The sequence below is a fragment of the Cnephaeus nilssonii genome (assembly GCF_951640355.1).
Source record: "Cnephaeus nilssonii genome assembly, chromosome: 20".
Classification (NCBI taxonomy): domain Eukaryota; kingdom Metazoa; phylum Chordata; class Mammalia; order Chiroptera; family Vespertilionidae; genus Cnephaeus; species Cnephaeus nilssonii.
In genome coordinates, this window is record NC_137091.1 from 36,322,776 (window position 1) to 36,345,524 (window position 22,749).

Here is a 22,749-nt window from a genome sequence, read left to right on the forward strand (position 1 = left end):
GGGGTGGGAGCGCATTCCGAGCCTGCGTCTGGATCTCAAAGACTCACAGCAGGGCTGTCGGCTTATGCGATAGCGGGAAACCCAGAGACCGGGCGCCATCTTGACCAAACGGATCCGGGTCGGGACTACGTTTCCCAGAGGCCCCCGCGGGAACAGGTCCACCTCTACACTCGCCTGTGGAACCCTGGGCCTCCCGGGAAGGTGGCATGCAAGGTGAGTGGCCTTGGTCTTGGGAGCTTGACTAGGTTTCTCAGTTGCGTCCCTGAAAGAGTCTCGGGCCTGTGTGAGTTGGTCGGGCTGGGGAGAAGTGTGGGGTTCCATCTGTACGATTGTGACCTTGTGTGACTGTGCGGCGTTGTGCGTGTGGGTGTGGTTGTACGCCTCGTGGTGGAAGTGTCATTGTGATTGATTATGCGCGGAGTTGTGTGCAGGTGTCTCTGTGGATAGCCTCGTTGTAGGTGTGTGATTGTGACAGTATGCGGCACTGTGCGTGTGTAGGTGTGACTGTTTACCCTTGGTCGACTGTTATTGTGTGTTCGTATAACTTTTTGTTTTGCTTTAGATATATTTTTATTGATTTCAGGGAGGAAGGGAGAGGGAGAGAGAGAGAGAAACATCAGTGATGAGAGAGAATCATTGGTCGCTGCCTCCTGCACGCCCGACACTGGGACCGAGCCCACAATCCAGGCATGAGCCCTGACCGGGAATCCCATCGTGACCTCCTGGTTCATAGGTCGATGCTCAAACACTGAGCCATGCCTGCTGGCTGGGCTATTTCTACAACGTTGGGTGACTGTGTGTGTGTGTGTGTGTGTGTGTGTGTGTGTGTGTGCCGGCGGAGTGTAGAGAATCTGTGATTATGTGGCTCTGACTGTTATCTGAGGGCTGAGTGTTTGTGATTGAGATTGTATAAATGTGAGCAGCAGTAAGTGTACTGGATGCCTGTGACTGTGAGGACGTGTGAGTGTGATCATGTAACTGTTCGTGGCATTCTTTGTGCAGTTGGAGGGTGCCTGTAATTGTGCCAGGGTGGACAGTGAGGTTGGTGTGTGAAGTTAGGACAAATTTTGGTGTTGGACAACAGACGTTTCCCCTTCTCACACCGGGAATGCTCAAGATACCTATCCCAGACTCTGGTCTCTTCCATGGGTGGTTGGTGTGGGTCCAAAGCTGCCTCTGATCTGATGAGTCTGGACCACAAGGAAAATCTGGCATCTCTGATTTCTTTCTCTTTCCTCAGCTCTTCTTCTCAAGAGGTCCTCAGAAGAAGGAGGAATAGCTGTGGACCAAGCTAAATGCAAGGTGCTTCCTATATGCTCTCTTTCTCCTGGATTGTACCGTTTAACATAGACTCATTAACCTTTTGCACTCAGATGTCGAGTGTGACTCGACGCGGTTAGCATTAGAATAAAGGAATCGAGAAAAAAGCAAGCGAGTGCAAAGGGTTAAGTATCCTCTTGCTACAACTTTCCATTCAAGAAAATAATGGGAAGCCCTGGGGGTGGGCACACAGATCCCAGGATACATACACCCTCACTTCCTTCTACATGATGTTCATATATTAATTTAGAAAACAGCTCAGTTACTCCTGTGTGCTAAGTTTTCCCTTTTCAAACACAAACACAAAACATGACGTAGTTATTTTAAAGAATTTGGAAAATGGGAAGTTACAAAGAGTATAGCCAGTCAATGTTTTGATTTATTTCCTTCTAATATGTTTCCTATGCAAGTATAGTATACATTATTTCAAGATTGGAATCTTACAGCACTTACCATTTCATAGTTTATGTTTTCACTAAAATGATCTGTAGCTATTATTTAGTTTCTTTTTCATTCATTAAAAAAAAAATTCCTGAATACTACATACATACACAAAAGTGCTTAAAATATAAGCACATAGTTTAAGAAGTAACTATAAAGGGAAACTGTTTAACAAAAACTTGCATTAGCACTCCAGAAACCTCAGTTAGTCCTACCACAGAGAAAAAAAACTAATCCTTATCCTGACTTCAAGGTGGTAATTTGTTGTTGTTGTTTTATTTACCATACATTTATACATCCCTAAAATATATAATTTAGTTTTGACATTTAACTTAGAAATGAAATTGTGCTGTGTAATGTTTTGAGTCTTGATTTTCTTACACAATACTATATTTCTTTAGGATCACTCTTGTGAATTGTTTAATAAAATTACATACAGCTTGATTAATGAGTAGATGAGACAAGTTTTTGGCACCTTTGAAAGGACTGCTCTGAACATATATTTATAAGTGTCTTGGGGCACACATGGATGCTTTCCTAGGGTATAAACATATCAATGGAATTGCTGGGCTTTACAATATGCGTGTATCTTTAAATTTCCTAGATATTGCCAAATTATTTTTCAAAATGCTTGTACGAGTTAAATTCCTACAGCAGTTTATAAACATAGTCATCCTGTATTCTCTCTAATACTTGGTTATTTGGTATTTTAATTTTGATGAGTCTGCAGATATAATGGTATATATACATATATACATATGTATATATATAGTTTTAAAAAAATAACTACATTCCTCAAAGTATAGAAATTAAAATATATGTCTGATGAATATTATAAAAGGAGTATATTTATTTAACTAGAGCTCAAATCAGATCAGGAGATAGAATATTACTAGCATTCCAAAATACTGATTCTTGTCCCATCTACTCACTTCCCATCTCTCCCAAAGATAATCATTATTCTGTCTTCTATAGCCATAGATTATTTTTACCTATCCTTGAATTTTATGTAAATAGAATCACACAATATCTCTTCTTTTATGCTTGACTTCTTTTCTTTTTCTTTTTAACATATTATATTGATTTTCTACAGAGAGGAAGGGAGAGAGATAGAGAGCTAGAAACATCGATGAGAGAGAAACATCGATCAGCTGCCTCCTGCACACCTCTCACCGGGGACGTGCCTGCAACCAAGGCACATGCCCTTGACCGGAATCAAACCTGGGACCCTTGAGTCCGCAGGCCGACGCTCTATCCACTGAGCCAAACCGGTTACGGCAATGCTTGACTTCTTTTGTTCGACATTAAATTTCACTTGTAGCATGAATGCACTATGTGATATTATGTAGTATGAATATGTGAAATTCATTTATGTTCCTTCACCTAGTTGTAGGTCATTTATTATTATTGTTTAAAATTCCCTTCAGTGAACATACCACATTTTTTTATTCCATTATTGATTGGCATTTGAGTTGTTTTCATATTGGGGCGATTATGATAAAGGCTGCTGTGAACATACTTGTACATGTCTTTTGTGCACATATGAATGCATTTTTATTGGGTATGTCCCTAGGAGTAAAAGTCTGTGTCATAGTTTAGGCATATAGCAGCTTTAATATAATACTAACAGTTTTCCTAAATAGTTGTATCAATTTATACTACTCATTTCATTGTATGAGAATAATCTTTATAATAGGAAGCTTTATTAGAGATAAAGAATGATAGTTAATAATGTAAAGGTTAGTCCACCAGCAAGATATTACAGTTCTAAATGTGTATGCCCTCATAAAATTACTTCAAATATATTTGACAGAACTAACTAAAAGAAGTAGCAGACAAGTCACAATCGTAGTGGGGGATTTTTACCACTTTGATATGAGGCAGTTATCTAAATTGATTATATTCTGAATCATAAAGGGAATTTCAGTATATTTCAGAGGAGTGAAATAATATTATATGTTTTCTGACCACAGTGGAATTCAGCTAGAAGTCAATAACAAAAACATAATTAGAAAATTCCAATATTTGGGATTTAAGCAATGTTTTATACATAACTGGTGAATCAGAGAAGTTGCAATAGAAATTAAAAATATTTTTAAGTGTATGATAATGAAAATATAAAAATGTCTTGTGTTGCTGAAGCTGAAGAAAATATATAACCATAAATTCATATGCTAGTAAAGAAGAATGCTAAAAAATCAATGATCTATGTATTCATCTCAAGAAGTTAAGAAAAAAGTATACTGAAACTGAAAGAAAGAATAAAATAGAAAATAGTAAGAATAAGAGCTCAAATATAAATTTATATATAATAGAACATAAAGTGAACGTACAGTTGCCCTAGCTGGTGTGGCTCAGTTGGTTAGAACATCATCTTATACACTTAATGGTTGTGGGTTTGATTCCTGGTCTGGGCACATACCTAGGTTGCAGGTTCTGTCCCTGGCAACCAATCAAGGTTTCTCTCTAAATAAATAAATAAATAAATAAATAAATAAATAAATAAAAGATAGAAAAAATAAGTAAATAAAGAAATAATGAATATACAATAGAGAACATTAACAAAGCCAAAGGTTTATTTTGGGGATTAATAAATTGATAAAATTCTAGCAAAATTTACAAAAGAAAAAAAAGAAGGTAGGACACAAATAACAAATCTGATTTGAGAGAGAAAAAAAAAAGACTAGTTTTAAGGCTGAGTTCTTAATTCTTGTTTGGTACCTGTGATTTAGTTGCACAGTAAAAGATCATTAGAACCTGAACCAGTGACCATTACACTCAGTCCCTTTTTATACTTCATCAGACATGTAAACTTATTTTTAAATACAGATTTTTAGTTTTGTAACTCGTTTTCTTTATTGGACATTGTGTGTGCTTTAAGTTTTACGTGGCCTGCAGTTTCATTACAACTTACCATGCTATCATGATGGATTTAATATGTTAATAAAATATTTATTTCCTAGGTGATAATGGGTTGAGTATGAAATGAGTTCTTTGGGACATTCAACTTATTTGTTATTTTATCCTGCCCCATCTCTATTGGATTTGTGTCTGCTGGTATTGATAATGTGGAATACCTTTTCTATCTTGGGTTATTATGTGAGGCCGAGCTGTGATAGTCCTTCCTGGTTTGATAGAGTGGTCCCTTTTTTCTGAGGCTGGCTTTTTCAAAGTTCCCTGAGTTTATACTGTTCAGACTGTACAGATGAAAACAAGCACATTAATTAGGTCATATACAAATTATAGGATGAGGAAATATAAATAATAGGACAAGAAAAAAATAAATATGTACTCACTGACAAGGAAAAAACTTTTTATTCACCCTCTCTTTTATATACTTCATACTTTTTTTCATGCTTCATGTTATTATGGGCTTAAAGCATTTCCTAATGTTTTAACTTACTGATGGTTGTCAGATTTCATTATAGTCAAAGGAGTAGTGGCAGGAGAAGTATAGTATGTCATTGCGTAAATTTTTATTACATGGCCAAAGACAGCCCCTTTAAGGAGAGTCTTTTTTTAAAAAAACATATTTTTATTGATTTCAGAGAGAAAGGGAGAGGGAGAGAGATAGAAACATCAGTGATGAAAGAGAATCATTGATAGGCTACCTCCTGCACGCCCCCTATAGGGGATCGAGCCCACAACCCTTGACCGGAATCAAATCCGGGACCCTTCAATCCGCAGGCCGACGTTCTATCCAGTGAGCCAAACTGGCCAGGGTAAGGAGAGTCTTAAAAGGAATCTTTCAGCACAGCACCTGTGTTACTTTTGGAAACAACCTGTTGGCAACAGCAGAATGTTCCAGATCTAACAATTTTTTTTTTTTTTCTGATGTAAGACATGGAGTCAGCTATTATCCAAGAACTCCTTTTTTTTTCATTTACTGTGTCTTCACTTCTCTTTTTTCCTTCTTGGAATTGAATAAAAGACCAAAAATGGGAGACTTATGTTATACCTGACAGTTTATGTTGGGTAAAAGTGGTACTGTTATTGGTCTATTTTAAGTGGTGCCAGAGCTCAAAAGGTTTCTTTTTAAGGTTTTATGTTCACATGAACTTTTCTCTAGTTTCCTTATGGTAAGTGATTTTTTCCAGTTTTCAAAATTTTGTTTTACTTCGGTAGATTATTGAGGAATTAATTGAGGAAATAATTAAATCTGAGGCATTTCCACAATAAATATGTATTACGGAATAACAAGCAAAATTTGCGTTTTAAAAAATAATAAGACTTAAAATAAATTTCACACTCACGTGGGCACCTTCTTCCTCAGGAAAGATACGACAGCTATCTGAAGCTATTAAATATTAGCTTCATTATAAACTAATTGAACACTCCAGTGACTATGACTTCACTCTCCTTTTGACTCTATTAACCTAAAAGTTATCAGGCACAATGGTAGGAGAGCTAGAATACAGATTGTGTGTGAAAAACAAACACATAGTGTTTTGAGCAGGCTTACTCTGAATTAAATTTGTATGATGTAGATAAAAAGTTAACTGAAAACCTGGAGTTTACTCAAGAAAAAAATCAGGATGAGCAGTTTTCTTGGACCTGAACTTTTTCTGTCTTAATTTTTTTTAAAATATATTTTATTGATTTTTTTTTTTACTGAGAGGAAGGGAGAGAGATAGAGAGTTAGAAAAAATCGATGAGAGAGAAACATTGATCAGCTGCCTACTGCACACCCCCTACTGGGGATGTGCCCTTGACTGGAATCGGACCTGGGAGCCTTCAGTCTGCAGGCCGACGCTCTATCCGTAAGCCAAACCGGTTAGAGCTTCTGTCTTAATTTATTCCCCAGTCAATTCTCCTGGACAAAAACCATGCAAAGATGTATTGGTTCCCTTTCCCATTAGCCAAGATGTATTGGTTCCCCCTTCCCATTTTAGCCACTCAAAATGTTTATACCACCCTCACTTGCTTTGTACTGCTAGAAAATAGAGTTATTGCCTACTCCAACATGAATGGGAATGCCTTTGAGAAAGTAATGGACTATAATGGAATTTCTAATAGAAAAGCATTATAAAGATTGGGTTCTTGCCCTAGCTGGTTTGGCTCAGTGGATAGAGCGTCGGCCTGCGGACTCAAGGTCCCAGGTTCGATTCCGGTCAAGGCATGTACCTTGGTTGTGGGCACATCCTCAGTGGGAAGTGTGCAGGATGGAACTTATCAATGTTCCTCTCTCATCGATGTTTCTGGCTCTCTATCCCTCTCCCTTCCTCTCTGTAAAAAATCAATAAAATATATTTTTTTAAAAAAAGATTGGGTTCTTAAAAACTAACATCACTCAATGTTATTAGTTACAAGGAAAGTGTAAATCAAAACCACAATGAGATACCTACTAGGTACCTACATACCTTCTAGGATGGCTATGATAAAAAGGATGGATCATAAGAAGTGTTGGTTAGGATTGGAGAAGTTGCTGGTAGGATGTAAAGTGGTGCAACTATTTCAGAAACCAGTTTGGCAGTTCTTCAAAAAGTTAAGCAGAGTTACCATATGACCCAGCAGATTCTCTCCTAGTTATATACCCAAGAGAATTGAAAACATATTCAAACAAAAACTTGTACATGAATGTTCATGGTAGCCTTCACAACAGTGGAAGTAATCCAAATGCCCATCCATCAATAGATAAACAAAATGTGATATATTTATACAATGGGGTATTATTTGCCAATAAAAAGGAATGATGTTCTGATACATGCTATCCCATGGACATAACCAAGAAAACATGTTAAGTGAAAGAATATAGTTACAAAAGGCCATACATTGTATGATTCCATTTATATGAAATTTCTAGAATAGGTAGAAAGTAGATTAGTGGTTGCTTAGGTCTGGGGAAGGAAGGAAAATGGGAATTGACTGTAAATGGGTTTTCTTTCAAGGGAGATGAAAATGTCCTAACATTTTTATCTCCCTTGAAAGAAAACCCATTTACAGTCAATTCCCATAAAATTAGAACATTTTTTGGTGATATATACTAAGAAACATTGAATTATATACATTAAATGAATGTCTTATATGGTATGTGAAGTTTCTCTCCATAAAGCTGTTAATAAATAAAGCTTACCTAAAATTAGTGTGTTAGAACCTAGATAAAATAGTATTGTCCATGACTTTATAATCGTGGCAGCTAGTTAATGGGTACCTGGAGGCTTTTTATACTGTTTAAAATTTACTTTTGTGTATGTTTGAAAATTTTTATATTAAAAAGTAAAATAAAAAACTAACCTAATGCCTAGTGGTGAAATACTAGGAGCCTTAATAGTAAAATCAGGAAGCAGACACTATCCATAGGATTATTTAACATTTTTCTATACCTATTAGAAAAAGAGTACTCCTTAGAAAACAACTAGAGAACCATTGCTTTTTAAAAATATATTTTATTGATTTTTTACAGAGCGGAAGGGAGAGGGATAGAGAGTTAGAAACATTGATCAGCTGCCTCCTGCACACCCCCTACTGGGGATGTGCCCGCAACCAAGGTACATGCCCTTGACTGGAATTGAACCTGGGACCTTTCAGTCCGGAGCCCGACACTCTATCCACTGAACCAAACCAGTTAAGACGAGAACCATTGCTTTATTCTTTCCTATAATTTCTATCAATCTTCTCTGTGTCCTAGTTGATTTTCTGTCCATGGATGTCAGTGTTGGGTAATAACCAACTTTCACTTTACGGTACTAATAAATACTATAAACTTAAAAAAAAAAGTGTGAACTCTTGGTTTTTCTAGACACTTGTCGTGAGAAAGCCTTGATGATTGCTTCTCTCTTTCCTTTTCCTGAAATTCTTCTCTGTCCCACTAGGTATTCTCAACTCCCTTAGGTTGGAAGCAGGGGGCGGGGGAGGGAGGGAAAGAGGGAATAAGAGACAAGAAAAGGTTCAAGAGCCATTCTCTAGAGGTCAAGGAAGTTCTCTTTGATAGGTTTGAAATAAATCCTGACCCAGGGCAGCTCTTACTGTGGGGCTCATGTCTAGTCCCAGGAGAGAATTGGGCCTGTTTTTGTGCCTTCTAAACTCTGAGAACACAGGGAGAGTTTTCCTAAGAACTCCTACTGCATTCATTCCACTTGGAATTGTGGTGGCACTGCAGTCCCCTCTTCTCCTTATGAGGTAGGAATACAGAGCACACCAGTGCTTTCCAAAAACAGGTCTTTCTCTCAAATACTTCTGGAATAGACATTGAATTGAAACAAGGGCACAAATTAGGTTTCCAGCCAGTTCCTTTTGCACTATACATTAGATGGCCAAAATTTTCACTGGAATGCAGAGTTTCATGGCCCCTATTGTCTTGCTCTCCTTCTCCAGGACTTCTCCTAAACTGAGAATCAGAGGGCATATTTTTTAATTTTAATTTTTTAATTACAGTTGACATACAATATTATATTAATTTCAGGTATACAACATACTGATTATACATTTAGATAACTTGAGAAGAGATCACCCTAATAAGTCTAGTACCCATCTAACAATACATAGTTATTAAAATATTATTGGCAATATTTCCTATACGGTACATTATATACCTGTGACTTTTTGTATGACTACCCATTTGCACTTCTTAATCCTTTCATGTTTTTTCACCGAACTCCCCAATCCTGCTCCCATCTGGTGACCACCAAGTCTCTGTATCAATGAATTTGTTTCTGTTTTTCTTGTTCATTTATTTTTTTTAGATTTCACATATAAGTGAAATAATATGGTATTTATCTTTTTCTGTCTGACTTATTTCACTTAGCATAATGCCCTCTAGGTCCATCATGTTGTCACAAATGGCAAAATTTCATTCTTTTCTATGGCTGAGTAATATTCCATTATATATACAGTAGGTATCACATCTTCTTTATCCTGTTAACTATCAAAGGATAGTTTGCTTCTGTATCTTGGCTATCCTACCTAATAAAGAGGGAATATGCTAATTGACCTTCACATCCTCACAAAGATGGTGGCACCCACAGCCAATAAGGAGGGAATATGCTAATTGACTGCCACTCCCTCAAAGATGGCAGCACCCACAGCCACAAGATGGCAGCGCCCAGTCCTCTCAGCCCTGCCAGGGTGCCTGCCTCTTGAGTCGCCCAGTCCCCTCAGCCCCCCAGCTGTCCAGGGCCGGCCCAAGGTGCAGGCAAGCCTCAGATGGCAGCTGCCCAGCCACCCAGGGTCACCCAAGGCTCAGGTAACCAGGGTCGGCCAAGGCTTATGCTGTCAGCAGTGGCCGCAGCAGAGGTGTGGTGGGGGTGTTGCCTTCCCCTGATCGCCAGGTCGCCTTCTGCCCCTGAGGGCTCCCGGACTGTGAGAGGGGGCAGGCCAGGCTGAGGGACCCCTCCTCCAGTGCATGAATTTTCATGCACTGGGCCTCTAGTTGTAAATAATACTACAATGAACATAGGGATTCGTTTATCTTTTCAAATTAGTGTTTTGGATTTCTTCAGATAAATACCCAGAAGTGGAATTGCTTGGTCATATTCTATTTAATTTTTTTTTTAAGAATCTTTTTGCTGTTCTAGGTGTTTTGTTTTTCTATATAATTTATTTTTTAAATATGTTTTTATTGATTTAGAGAGGAAGGGAGAGGGAGAGAAAGAGAGAAACATCAATGATGAAAGAGAATCATTGATCACCTTCCTCCTGCATGCCCCCTGCTGGGGACTGAGCCTGCAGCCCTGGGCATGTACCCTTGACTGGAATTGAACCCGGGACCTTCACTCCACAGGCCAACGCTCTATCCACTGAGTAAACCAACTAGGGCTATATTTAATTTTTTGAGGGACCTTCATGCTGTTTTCCATGGTGGCTGCACAAATCTACGATCCTACCAACAGTACATGAGGATTCCCTTTTCTTCACATCCTTGCCAACATTTGTTGTCTATTGATTTATTTGTGTGTGTGTGTGTCAAGCACTTTATTTTTTAAAAATTTTTATTGTTGACAGTATTACAAATGTCCCCCATTCCCATCCCTCCCCCTTTACGTCCCTCCACCCAGTCCCTACCTCCCCTAGGTTTATGAATATAAGTATATAAATTCTTTGGTTTATCTCCTTGTTCCCCCACCCCACATCGAGTTATGTCCGTCTGTTACATGCCTCCATGCTTCCGGTCTTATTTTGTTGGTCAATTCGTTTTTTTCATTAGATTCCACAAATAAGTGAGATCATGTGATATTTGTTTTTCTCAGGTTGGCTTATTTCATTTAGCATAATAGTCTCCAGGTCATCCAGGCTGTCCCAAAGGGTAGGAGATCCCTCTTTTTTATAGCTGCATAGTACTCCATTGTGTAAATGTCCCACAGCTTTTTTATCCATCTATTGATGGGCACTTGGGCAGTTTCCAAATTTTAGCTATTGTAAATAATGCTGCCATAACATAGGGGTGCATATATTCATTGGTGTTTTAGGGTTTATAAGGATACATTCCCAGAAGTGGGATTGTTGGATTAAATGGTAGCTCCATTTAAATTTTTTCAGGAAACTCCATACTGTTTTCCATAGTGGCTGCACCAATCTGCATTCCCATCAGCAGTGAACTAGAGTCCCCTTTTCTCCATATCATCTCCAGCACTTGTTGTTTGTTGATTTTTTGATGATAGCCATTCTGACAGGTATGAGGTGATAACTCATTGTGCCTTTAACTTGCATTTCTCTGTGATTTTGTGCATTTTTTTATGTCTCTTGGCCATTTGTATGTCCTCTTTGGAGAAGTGTCTATTCAGGTCCATTCATATGCAAAAGCCTCTGCACATTGCTTGGATGGAGCGGAGTTTCAGGTGGAGGGGGGCGCATGGGGGCACCCAGAGGTCAGCTGGGACCTACCCTTCCATGCCAAACACTCGCACTTCGATCGATGGCCAGGCCTAGGGACTGTACCCATGCACAAATTTCTTGCACCATTCCTCTAGTGTTGAATAAGAGTGGTGAAAGCGAACACCTTTGTCTTGTTCCTGATCTTCAGGAAAATGCTTTTAGTTTTTGCCCACTGAGTATGATGTTTGTCATATATGGCCTTTATTATGCTGAGGTATGATCTCTCTATTCCTACTTTACTGAGAGTTTTTATCATAATGGAAGAGTGAGGTCCAAGTCTCCCAAGTGGCCTGTATCTGCACTGACTCCACCACCACATGTTGTGGGCTCTTCTTCCTGTGTCTGTTGCTCTGGGTTGAAACCCCACACTCCCGGGGAAATGGAGTTTTGTAGCCACAATATCCCTCAGGCTTCTCAGCCACTGCACCTGGTTTTGGGGGCTAGCCCTTTCTGTGTCCCTTTCTGCCCTTTTACATCTTTATATGGCTTCTGCTGTGATTCCTTGGTTATAGTATTCAATTCAGCTAGCCTTCAAGTGGTTATTTAGGTTGATTGCTCTATAATTTAGCCATAAGTCACGTTTGGGGCTGAGAGCAGGTGAGTGTAGCTTCCACCTACACTGCTGCCATATTGGGATCTCTTATTACTTGATCTTCAGTAAACCTTTTCTGCAACAATTTCCATTGCTGGTAGCAGGAGCTATGGCAGGGTCCAGGAAAAGACCCCATTTAAAGTAGTAGAAGACACCTAGGAATAATCTGAATAAGAATTATGCATGATATATAAGAAATATTCCTGAAGGACACAAACGTTAACTTGAGTAAATAGAAAGGCATTCTGTGTTCTAAGAAATCAAGACTCAGCACCATAAAGATTTCAGAACTCCTTATATTACTCTATTCATTTTATGCACTCTCGGGAAAAATATGAGTATAATTAATAATTGATCCATGTTTATGTGGAAACTTTGAGTTATTAATTTTTTTGAATATAGACAGTCAAATAATATCATACCAAAATAAAATAATTGATTAAAGATTTACATGTAATGAATGAAAGCATTAAAGTTATAGAAAAATGAAATTTATATAAGTATGTTATAGGTAAGAAAGATCTTACTCAAAAGGTAGAAGAGTTGACATTATGACTGTTTTGTGTGACAAAAATACATAGCAAAGATAAAATCTTTTTTTTTTACAAAACAAAGCTAGTGTAGGAATGAGGAATGCTTCTATGTAGACGTGGGCATGGGTGTGTGGTGGGGAAAGTTGACTGACTTTCTTGGGCTTGGGAAATGAGAAGACTTGATTAGGAGTCTTTAGTTTTGATCAGAGGGTACTGTGTTACTGGCCAGAGGGCACCATTTGGGTGAATCTGGCTTGGGACCTGAGGACTTCAGAAGAGGGATTCGCTCAGGGCAGGTCATGGAAGCTCTCTCTTGGTTTCAGAGCAATATCACTACTACAATCACACTGTTGAGACAGGAACCTGGGGTGCTTGGGTGAAGGAGAGGGAATCTGAGTCTGTATTTTTTAAAATCTACTAGCTAGGATCTGTCTTGCTGCAGCTAAAGCCTGGGGTTTATGGGGTTGAGGAAGGGGTAAGATTTATCCCACTAGCTAGACTTATCAGACCAAGGGAAATGGAGATAGTTTTACTTGGTTAGTCTGAGAGCTGTAAGGCCCATATTTTCTTTGCTTCCTCAGGCCTGCCTTCTTAGAACACTATCCTTTTTCAAGAGAATGGCCTTGAAGAGGACTGTTAATCTGCAATACTGAAAGCCATGGCCCAGGTGAGTTTATGTTCTTCTTACCTTCTTGACATTGTTCTTTTAAAGAAATATTTAAAACAAAATTTTAAGGGCATGTGAGCATTTGCTTACCTTTCTGGCTTTCTGTCTATGAGGGTCCTCATTCAGAATCCTAGAATCCTACAAAGTGACCAGCAGTTTTGTATTCAGTATTGTAGATAAGCTCATGAATTTAAATTTTTTTTTTTATTTGATCAGTCCATTACATTGATCCCCAGATTGTACCAATTTTGGCCAATACAAGGCTCTTCGGGTTGACTCCTGAGACCTTCTAACCTGATTCTAGTAGGTTGTGTTTTTTTTTAATTGTTATCACTATTACATGTCTTCCATATTGTCTCTTTTGCCCACCTCCACCAGCCCCTTCCCCTCCTCTAGCCTTCATCACACTGTTATCTGTGTCCATGGGCTATGTATATATATTCTTTGGCTAATCTCTTCACCTTCTTTCATGCACTGACCTCCCCTCTGACATCTGTCAGTCTGTTTCATGTATCCATGCCTCTAGTTCTATTTTGTTTGTCAGTTTATTTTGTTCATTGGATTCCACATATAAGTGAGATCATACGGTATTTGTCTTTCTCTGTTTGGCCTCTTTTGCTTAGCATATAATCTCCAGGACAATCCATGCAATCACAAAGGGTAAGAGTTCCTTCATTTTTACAGCCAGCTAGTATCCCATTGTGTAAATGTACCACAGTTTATTTTTTTCCTGTTAATCTACCGATGGGCACTTGGGCTGTTTCCAGATCTTGGTTATTGTAAATAATTCTGCAATGAACATAGGGGTGTATATATTCTTTCTGATTGGTGTTTTGGAATTCTAGGATATATTCCCAGAAGTAGGATTGCTGGGTCAAAAGGCAGTCCTATTTTTAAATTTTTGAGGAAACTTTATACTGTTTTTCTCAGTGACTGCACCAGTCTGTATCTCCACCAACAGTGCACTAGGATTCCCTTTTCTCCACATCCTCACTAAGCACGTATTGTTTGTTGATTTATTGATGGTAGACATTCTGGCAGGTGTGAAATAATATCCTACTGTGATTTTAATTTGCATCTCTCTAGTGATTAGTGATTAGTGTTCTGTCTGGGGCCATCTAGAATGAGCTACAAATCACTATTTAGGTGGCTGCTACTTGTGCTGGGTTTGGAAGTGCCCATGTGAGGCCATGCTATGAACTAAGGCAAGCCGCTGCTAGTGCTGTGCCTGGACCACTTAGCAAGAGGTACAGAGAACACTGAGGTCAGATGCTGCTCATTTGAGAGATGTTAGGAAAGTCTAAAGCATGAGCAAAGACAGGCCATTCCTATGTAAAAGCCACTGGAAACAACTTGCGTGTGCCCGCAAGTTGGGTGGGGCATGGTCATGGGGCGTCACTAGGGCAAGGTGAACAAATGTGAGCGAGGTTGATGGAGACTCAGATATGGCACCCACCTGCCTGCTTTTCAGGGGGAGGGCTCAACAATAGAGTCTGCCAGCACTTTTTGTCTGGCAGAAAGCTGCCACCCCCCACCTATTGCACCTGATGCCAGACAATTTAGTTCCTCCCTATTTGTCCTTGGTGCCTCTTTCAAGCTGCTGCCCCAGCTCTGGAGCTCAGAGGGAGGGAGTTCCAGTAAGTCTGTGCATGGGCCCTTTAAGAGGAACTGCCTGGGACTCCAATAGCCATCCTTCTCATGCAGCCTCAAACCTGGCTGTTTTTTACAGCCAGAGTTATGGGGAGTTCTCTTCCTGACACTGGAACCCTGGGCTGGGGGGGGGGGGGGGGGGGAGGCTTATGTGAGTCTGGGATCCCTTACTTTTTAGGAGGAAACTCTGCAGCTGAGATATCTCTCCTGATTTGTATTCACCACATGTGGTTGTGGGACCAGCCCATTACTGATCTCTGCCTCTCCTACAAGTCTCAATATGGCTTTTTCTTTAAGTCCCTAGTTGTAGGATTTCCATTCTACTAGATTTCAGACAGTTCTGAATGATGGTTGTCCTGTAGTTTTGTTGTAATTTTGATGTCGTCTGTTTGTTTTTTAATGTTAAATACACATGTTCCTCTTACTTCTGTTTGAGATCCAAAGATTCTGGTTTTCAGTGACACTAGTATAATTGCTTATTTGCTTTACCCCACATTATAAGTGCAGTAGTCTGAAGTGTTTCTCTTATTACACATGTATACATGTGTTTATTGTTTCAGGAATCAATGATATTCAGGGATGTGGCTATAGATTTCTCTCAGGAGGAGTGGGAATGCCTGGACCCCGCTCAGAGGGACTTGTACAGAGATGTAATGCTGGAGAACTACAGCAATCTGCTATCAGTGGGTAATGTCATTTATACCAGTAATTTAGAGTTCTCTTCTGGAATGTCTGTTTTATTCCACTGTGAATTTCTTAGCTGCTTTTTGAGTTACTAGCTGAATTCTTGCTCTCTATTCCCAAATAAATGGTTGGAACTGAAATGAAAAGGAAGAACAGGAAACTGAAAGTTCCAATTGGCTATGGCTGAATCTTTTTTCTTTGGCTATTCCTGTAGTGGCATCTCTTTTTTTATCATCAAGGGACTGGATCTTACATGGATCTGATTTACCCATAGCATAACCATGATTCATATCTTTTCTTATGAGCAGGATTTTACATACCTAAGCCTCATGTTATCTCTTTATTGGAACAAGGGAAAGAGCCCTGGATGGTTGGCAGAGAACTGACAAGAGGTCTGTGTTCAGGTAAGTAAGAAATGATTGAACAAAGCAGGGCATTATAGGTAATAACTCAGTTGATCAGTAAAGAAACAGTGTCTTCAAGATATTATCTTAGAAGCTCCCAACAAAACATGAGGCCTGTGAGAAAAACTAAGTGTTTTTTTTTTACCATGAGTTTACAAATGACCTGTTTCATTTCTTCCCTCACTTACTAATCTTTTAATTATTATTCTTTAACACACCACTTAATTTCAAGTAGAAGGTTTCCTTCACTTTCCCTCCAAAGAAAACTTTTACCCATATTTAAGATTCAGTTCATTCTCTTAGATTCGTCTAAATGTTTTCTGTTACCACCCCCAAAATAAAATGTGTGTGTGCACGCACATGCATGTGTATATCTGCACTGCTCTTCCCCTCCAAGTAATTGTCTTCAGTATAGCTTCCGGAATTTGGGCTTCAGCCATTGTGTGAGCAAGAGGCAATTGTGTGAAAGGAGATCAGCAAAGTAGCAGGATATATGGGGTATTGGTGTGCTAGGTACATGTGGGAGGTAAGGTATACCTGCAGGTGATTTGGATTTTTTGGACTTAGGTATGGACTTTGAATTCTGTTCTGAATGAGGTAGGTATAAAGCCATTTTATTCTGAATGAGGTGATTTGAGCAGAGGAGTGACATCAAGTTTTTAAAGGAATACTGTGACTCAGAGATTGCTAATTTTGGATTTCTTTGTATAGAATTTGGGGAGTCAATTAACTTAGATGAGGAGAAAAATGCATCTTGCCCTAGCCAGTGTTCAGTTGGTTGGAGAGTCATCTCATACACCAGAAGGTCATGGGATTGAATCCCAGTCAGGGCACATGCCTAGATTGCAGGGTCGGCCCCTGGTTATGGCATGTATGGGAGGCAATCTATAAATGTCTCTCACATCAATGTTTTTCTCTCTCTCCATCTCTAAAAACATAAAAAAAATATTGATATTTAATAAACTCTAAGTGAAACTTAGTATTTCTTCCAATTATGGTATATGCAGCAAACCATAATAGTATTATTTCCATGATTTTGACATGAATGGAAATTGTTATGCCCAGATTTCGTGATCCCCAAAGACCACCAGGGAGCCAAGTCCTATGCAAAAGCAAAGAGCCTTTATTCAAGCTAGCCCGAGCTCAGGCCCACACACACCCACCGGCGCAGTGGCGAGGTGAAGAGAGCGAGCTTCAATAGGACAAAGGTTTTATGGCGGTCTGGGGCAGGGGGAGGGTTGGACCCCTGAGTTGGCTGACCCCGATTGGTCAGTTCCGGGTCAGGGTTTTATTCCAGGGTTTTACAGCAGGGACTTACACCAGGGCTTTACAGCAGGTTCTTACGGCACAAAGGGCAGGAAATGATTAACACATTCCTGGGTCTGAGCTATGCCCTGCTACCTCCTGATGGGTGAAGAAGCATGCTACGGTATAGCCTAATTTTGGGCCTAGCTGCTTTCTTGTGGTCTTTCCCGGGAGGGAGGTTATTCTGGGAACAGGATGAAGGGCCTAGCACAAAAATGGAGTCTCTGCCCTTTCAGAAATCAACATATTGAATTATTATTTGTGCTCATCACTATTTCATAACTACTGTAGTACTAGGTTCACTGCTAGATCTTACTATTCAATGTGTTAATAAAGAAGAAAACTCCAGGAAGAGGGAAGAAACCCTGTGAAAGCCCTTCTAGGAGGGGAAAGCTTGGTGTGTTTGAAGAACTGAAAGAAAGCCAGTATTGCTGGGCCCCATAAGCAAGAGAGAGTGAAATGTGAGTCAAGGTTGGAGAGACAGGAAGGAACCACATTATGCAGCCTCTGCTGGCTATGAGAAGCCACGTCCTGCGTGGCTTAGGGTTTGGGATCTGGAGGACCATGGGCAAATGACGAGACAAGACAAGAAATAATAATTTGGAAATTGGGGGCCAGGCAGAGAGTCCAACACAAGTGGAAGGTCTTCACTGGTGCCCAGGCCTTGCCAACCTTTTATTCAGTTTTGGATACACATATTGCCCTTAGCCAGGCAGGCAGTTCCGGTAACAAACAGACTATCTTAAAGGTCATTAAAGATTTACTTTGAGACTATTTCGTCAGGAAATTGCTTGAGCCACCATTGTCTCAACTAAACAATTGGTGCATAGCTCTGGCAAATCAAGGTTTATGAGCCTTCTGTGTTCCTTGTTTACACTTTTCTGATAGTGAAGACAATGGGTAGCTTCCAACACCTTAAGAGAAGTATGGATTTTTGTAGTGGAAAGCCAAGCCAAGTGCATTTTTGGTTCTTGAATAGATTACTGAGTGTGAAACTTGCTGGGGAAACTGGATTAGGAGGCTATTTTAGTGGTCTGAGTAAGAGATAATTCTGGTTTGGAAGAGGGCATTAGTACTGAAAATAGAAGAGGATAGTTTTAAGTTACTTTGGAGCTTAAAATTGTTGAAAGGTTATATAAAGGTAGGAGTAAAAAAGATTATACTAGAGATTTTCTAATAGGCTCCATTTTGATGTCTTCAAATAATTTCATTAGCTTAAAAATTCTACTTTTTGGTAAGAAATTCTTTCATAATAAGACCTGTCAAATACTGAACACTTTATTGAGAGATAATTATAGACATTTCATCACCCTTCCAGTAATTATTTCTTTATCTTTACAGATAAAGAAGTGGGGATTTAGAAAGGTTAAATAATTGCCTAGGAGTAAGTGTCAGAGTTGGTACTCAGCTTATCAGTCTACTTCTTGTTCCTATCATCTTTCCATTGCAGTGTTTTGCACTTTGTCATTTTCTTTCTGTCTGCCTTAAACTTTAGCTGCCACTCCTCTCAGTCAATACAGGTTGTACATGAGCACTCTCTTCTAAAATAAGCATCACAAAATTCTAAGGCAAACAATAGTTTCACTTAATTCCTAGCACATAACGGATTCTGAGTCTTCCCTATCTGCCACTCACATCAAAGTAGTTCAGTCCTTAGACTTATCTCAAGCTATTCCCTCATGTGGCTTACCCTCTGTAATCTCTTTCATATTTCATCCAATATATCCTTTATTATGGAGTCTATTGTTTCTGCCCCAACTGAGTGTGCAGCAATTTAATTCTAACACTAACTACCCAGAGTTGACATAAACCCCACAGATTAACAGCAAAACCCTACACAATATTGCCTTTACTTCAGATGCCAGTTGTAAGTCTCAGGGGGTCCTCAGGGGGTCCTCAGTACTTTCTGACCAACTGGCTATAAAGTTGGGGCTTTCTATGACCCTTACAGTTTTAATGATTTGCTAGAATGACACAGCACTCGGAAAGCTCTATACTTATAGTTGCAGTTTTACTATAAAAGATACATATTAGGCCAAGGTGTGGTAGGCTTCCAGATGCAGAGGTTCTACATCCTCTCTCACTGTTGAGTCAAAATGTATCACCCTTTTAGCATTTCAGTGTGTTTAGATATCAAGCTCCAATGAGCTTTAGTGTCCAGAATTTTTATTGTGATTTATTTATATTCACATGATTAATTGAGTCATTGGCCACTCAATTTCTGGTTCCTCTTATCTCTCCAGAGGTTGAGAAGATGAAAGTTCTAAACTTCTAATCACATGTTTGGTCTTTCTGGTGACCAATGTCTGTCCCAAAGCTATCTTTGGACCTACTATGTTTGACTTCATTAGCATAACAAAAATACTTCTATCATACAAGAAATTCCAAGAGTTGTTGAAGCTCTGTGGTAGGAACCAGGTGCAAAGACCAAATTTATTTTTTTATTATATTAAGAACCAAGAATCTTCCACTATATGGATTTATTCCTTTCAAGAGACTTTAATGGAGGTTGGAAAATTATCCAGTTTTTATTATATATATATATATATATATATATATATATATATATATATACACACACACACATGCTTATACAGATGTATATAGAACTAGTCATTTTTTTTATATGCTCAAGCATTGTATATTTACCAATCTTTACAGATGATTCTGATTCATATGATTATTTGAGAAGGATTGTAGTTTTCTATGTCCATAGTCTCTTCTTCCTGCTTTCTGCATTATACATTGATGCACCACTTAACAACAGGGATATGTTCTGAAAAAGGTATTGTTAGGTGATTTCATCACTGTGTGATATCATAGAGTGTACTTACACAAACCTAGATGACATAGCTTACTACTGTCATTGTGTGTGCTATACTTTTATACAGCTGGAAGTGCAGTAGGTTTGTTTACACCAGCTTCACCACAAACGTGAGTAGTATATTGCAGCACAACCTTAAAACATCTAGGATGTAACTAGGCAATAGGAATTTTTCAGTTCCATTATGTATTTACTAGAGGCCTGGTGCATGAAATTTTTGCACTTGGGGAGGGAGGGGCTCCCTCAACCTGGCCTGCACCCTCTCTCAGTCCGGGAGCCCTCAGAGGATGTCCGACTGATGGCTTAGGCCCATGAGGAGCAAGCCTAAGCCAGCATTTGGACATCCTTAGCGCTGCCCTATGGGCGCACACTGACCACTAGGGGGCAGCTCCTACATTGAGTGTCTTCCCTGGTGGTCAGTGCGTGTCATAGCAACTGGTTGTTCCGCCATTTGATCAATTTGCATATTACCCTTTTATTATATAGGATGGGACCACAACTCAGATGTGGTCCAAATTTGACTAAAATGTCATAGGGTACATGGATGGCTAAATCTCAGTACTTTCTATATATTTCTAGTCCATTTTTCAGATTAAACAAATATACTTGAGAACTGTATGTCATTTACTACCAGATATCTTCAGTTAAATTTTTCCATTTCTATTATAAAAATTTAACTTTTCACAAATGGGACAGAAATAATATTTGCAATTTTATTTCTTTCAGATCTGGAGTCAATGTGTGAAACCAAGTTATTATCTCTAAAGAAGGAAGTTTATGAAATAGAATCATGCCAGAGGGAGATGATGGGACTTACAAAGTATGGCCTTGAGTATTCTCATTATAGAGATGTTTTGGAATATGGCAGCCACCTTGAAAGACAACTGGGATATCAGAATGGTCATTTCAGCCAAGAAATATTTACTAATGGATATATACCCACATATATTCAACAGACATTCTTTACTCTGCATCAAATAATTAATAATGAAGAGAAACCTTATGAATGCAAGAAATGTGGGAAAGTCTTTAATCAGAATGCACAATTTATTCAACATCAAAGAATTCATAATGGTGAAAAATCTTATGAATGTAAGGAGTGTGGGAAATTCTTTAGCTGTGGCTCACATGTTACTCGACATCTGAAAATTCATACTGGTGAAAAACCCTTTGAATGTAATGAATGTGGAAAGGCCTTCAGTTGTAGCTCTTACCTTTCTCAACATCAGAGAATTCATACTGGTAAGAAACCCTATGAATGTAAGGAATGTGGGAAAGCCTTTAGTTATTGCTCAAATCTTATTGACCATCAGAGAATTCACACTGGTGAAAAACCCTATGAATGTAAAGTATGTAGGAAAGCCTTTACTAAGAGCTCACAACTTTTTCAACATGCAAGAATTCATACAGGTGAGAAACCCTATGAATGTAAGGAATGTGGCAAAGCTTTTACTCAGAGCTCAAAGCTTGTTCAGCATCAGAGAATTCATACTGGTGAAAAACCCTATGAGTGTAAGGAATGTGGCAAAGCCTTCAGTAGTGGCTCAGCACTTACTAATCATCAGAGAATTCACACTGGGGAAAAACCCTATGATTGTAAGGAATGTGGCAAGGCTTTTACTCAGAGCTCACAACTTCGACAACATCAGAGAATTCATGCTGGTGAGAAACCTTTTGAATGTCTTGAATGTGGGAAAGCCTTTACTCAAAACTCACAACTTTTTCAACATCAGAGAATCCATACAGATGAAAAACCATATGAATGTAATGAATGTGGAAAGGCTTTTAATAAATGCTCAAACCTTACTCGACATCTGAGAATTCATACTGGTGAAAAGCCCTATAACTGTAGGGAATGTGGGAAGGCATTTAGTAGTGGGTCAGATCTCATTCGTCATCAGGGAATTCATACTGATGAATAATAAAAGTTAAAGCTCTTCTAATATTTTAAACAAAAATAATAATGTTAGAGAGTGTTAGAGAGTTACCATCTTTCACTGTTTGTTTTCATTCATGTAAATGCTAATTTTCATAATTACCATATATATATATATATATATATATATATATATATATATATATATATATATATATATGTATATGAAAGCCTATATTGGCATTTACCCATTCTTCCCCAATATTGTACTAATGGCAGATGTTCAGTAATTCTTTTCTTTCCCATTATTTTGTCCTACCTTCTTGGTGTTAATATTATATTATTCTTTATATTTACTTGTGTTTCAGGGCTATTTTTTCTGCTTAAGTTATGTTATCTTGTATTTTTAATTCCTGTAGAAATTTTACTTGGTTTTTGAAATCAGTGTTAATATTTTTTTCACAAATTTATATTTTCTTATAAAACAGAAAACCAAAAAGCAAATATTAATTTTAATCAGAGTAACTATAGATGACTACTCTCAAGTTGGTAGAGTACATCCTGCCATACTTTGTCTTTAAAGAAAGTGTAGTCATGGTATGCATATTGTATCTTCACCTGCTCTTAACATGCCAAAAAATAT

At 38.6% G+C, this 22,749-nt stretch overlaps 1 protein-coding gene across 1 annotated transcript; it reads left to right on the forward strand.

Annotated features, from left to right (window-relative positions):
• The first annotated feature begins 169 nt into the window (after window positions 1-169).
• Window positions 170-22,259, forward strand: LOC307116238 (uncharacterized protein). The gene is made up of 6 exons (XM_079800002.1): window positions 170-213; window positions 1,241-1,302; window positions 13,278-13,363; window positions 15,574-15,700; window positions 16,006-16,101; window positions 20,957-22,259. The coding sequence occupies exons 3-6, from the start codon at window positions 13,355-13,357 to the stop codon at window positions 22,150-22,152; spliced, it is 1,428 nt and encodes a 475-aa protein (XP_079656128.1). The 5' UTR covers window positions 170-213; window positions 1,241-1,302; window positions 13,278-13,354; the 3' UTR covers window positions 22,153-22,259.
• The last annotated feature ends 490 nt before the right edge of the window (window positions 22,260-22,749 follow it).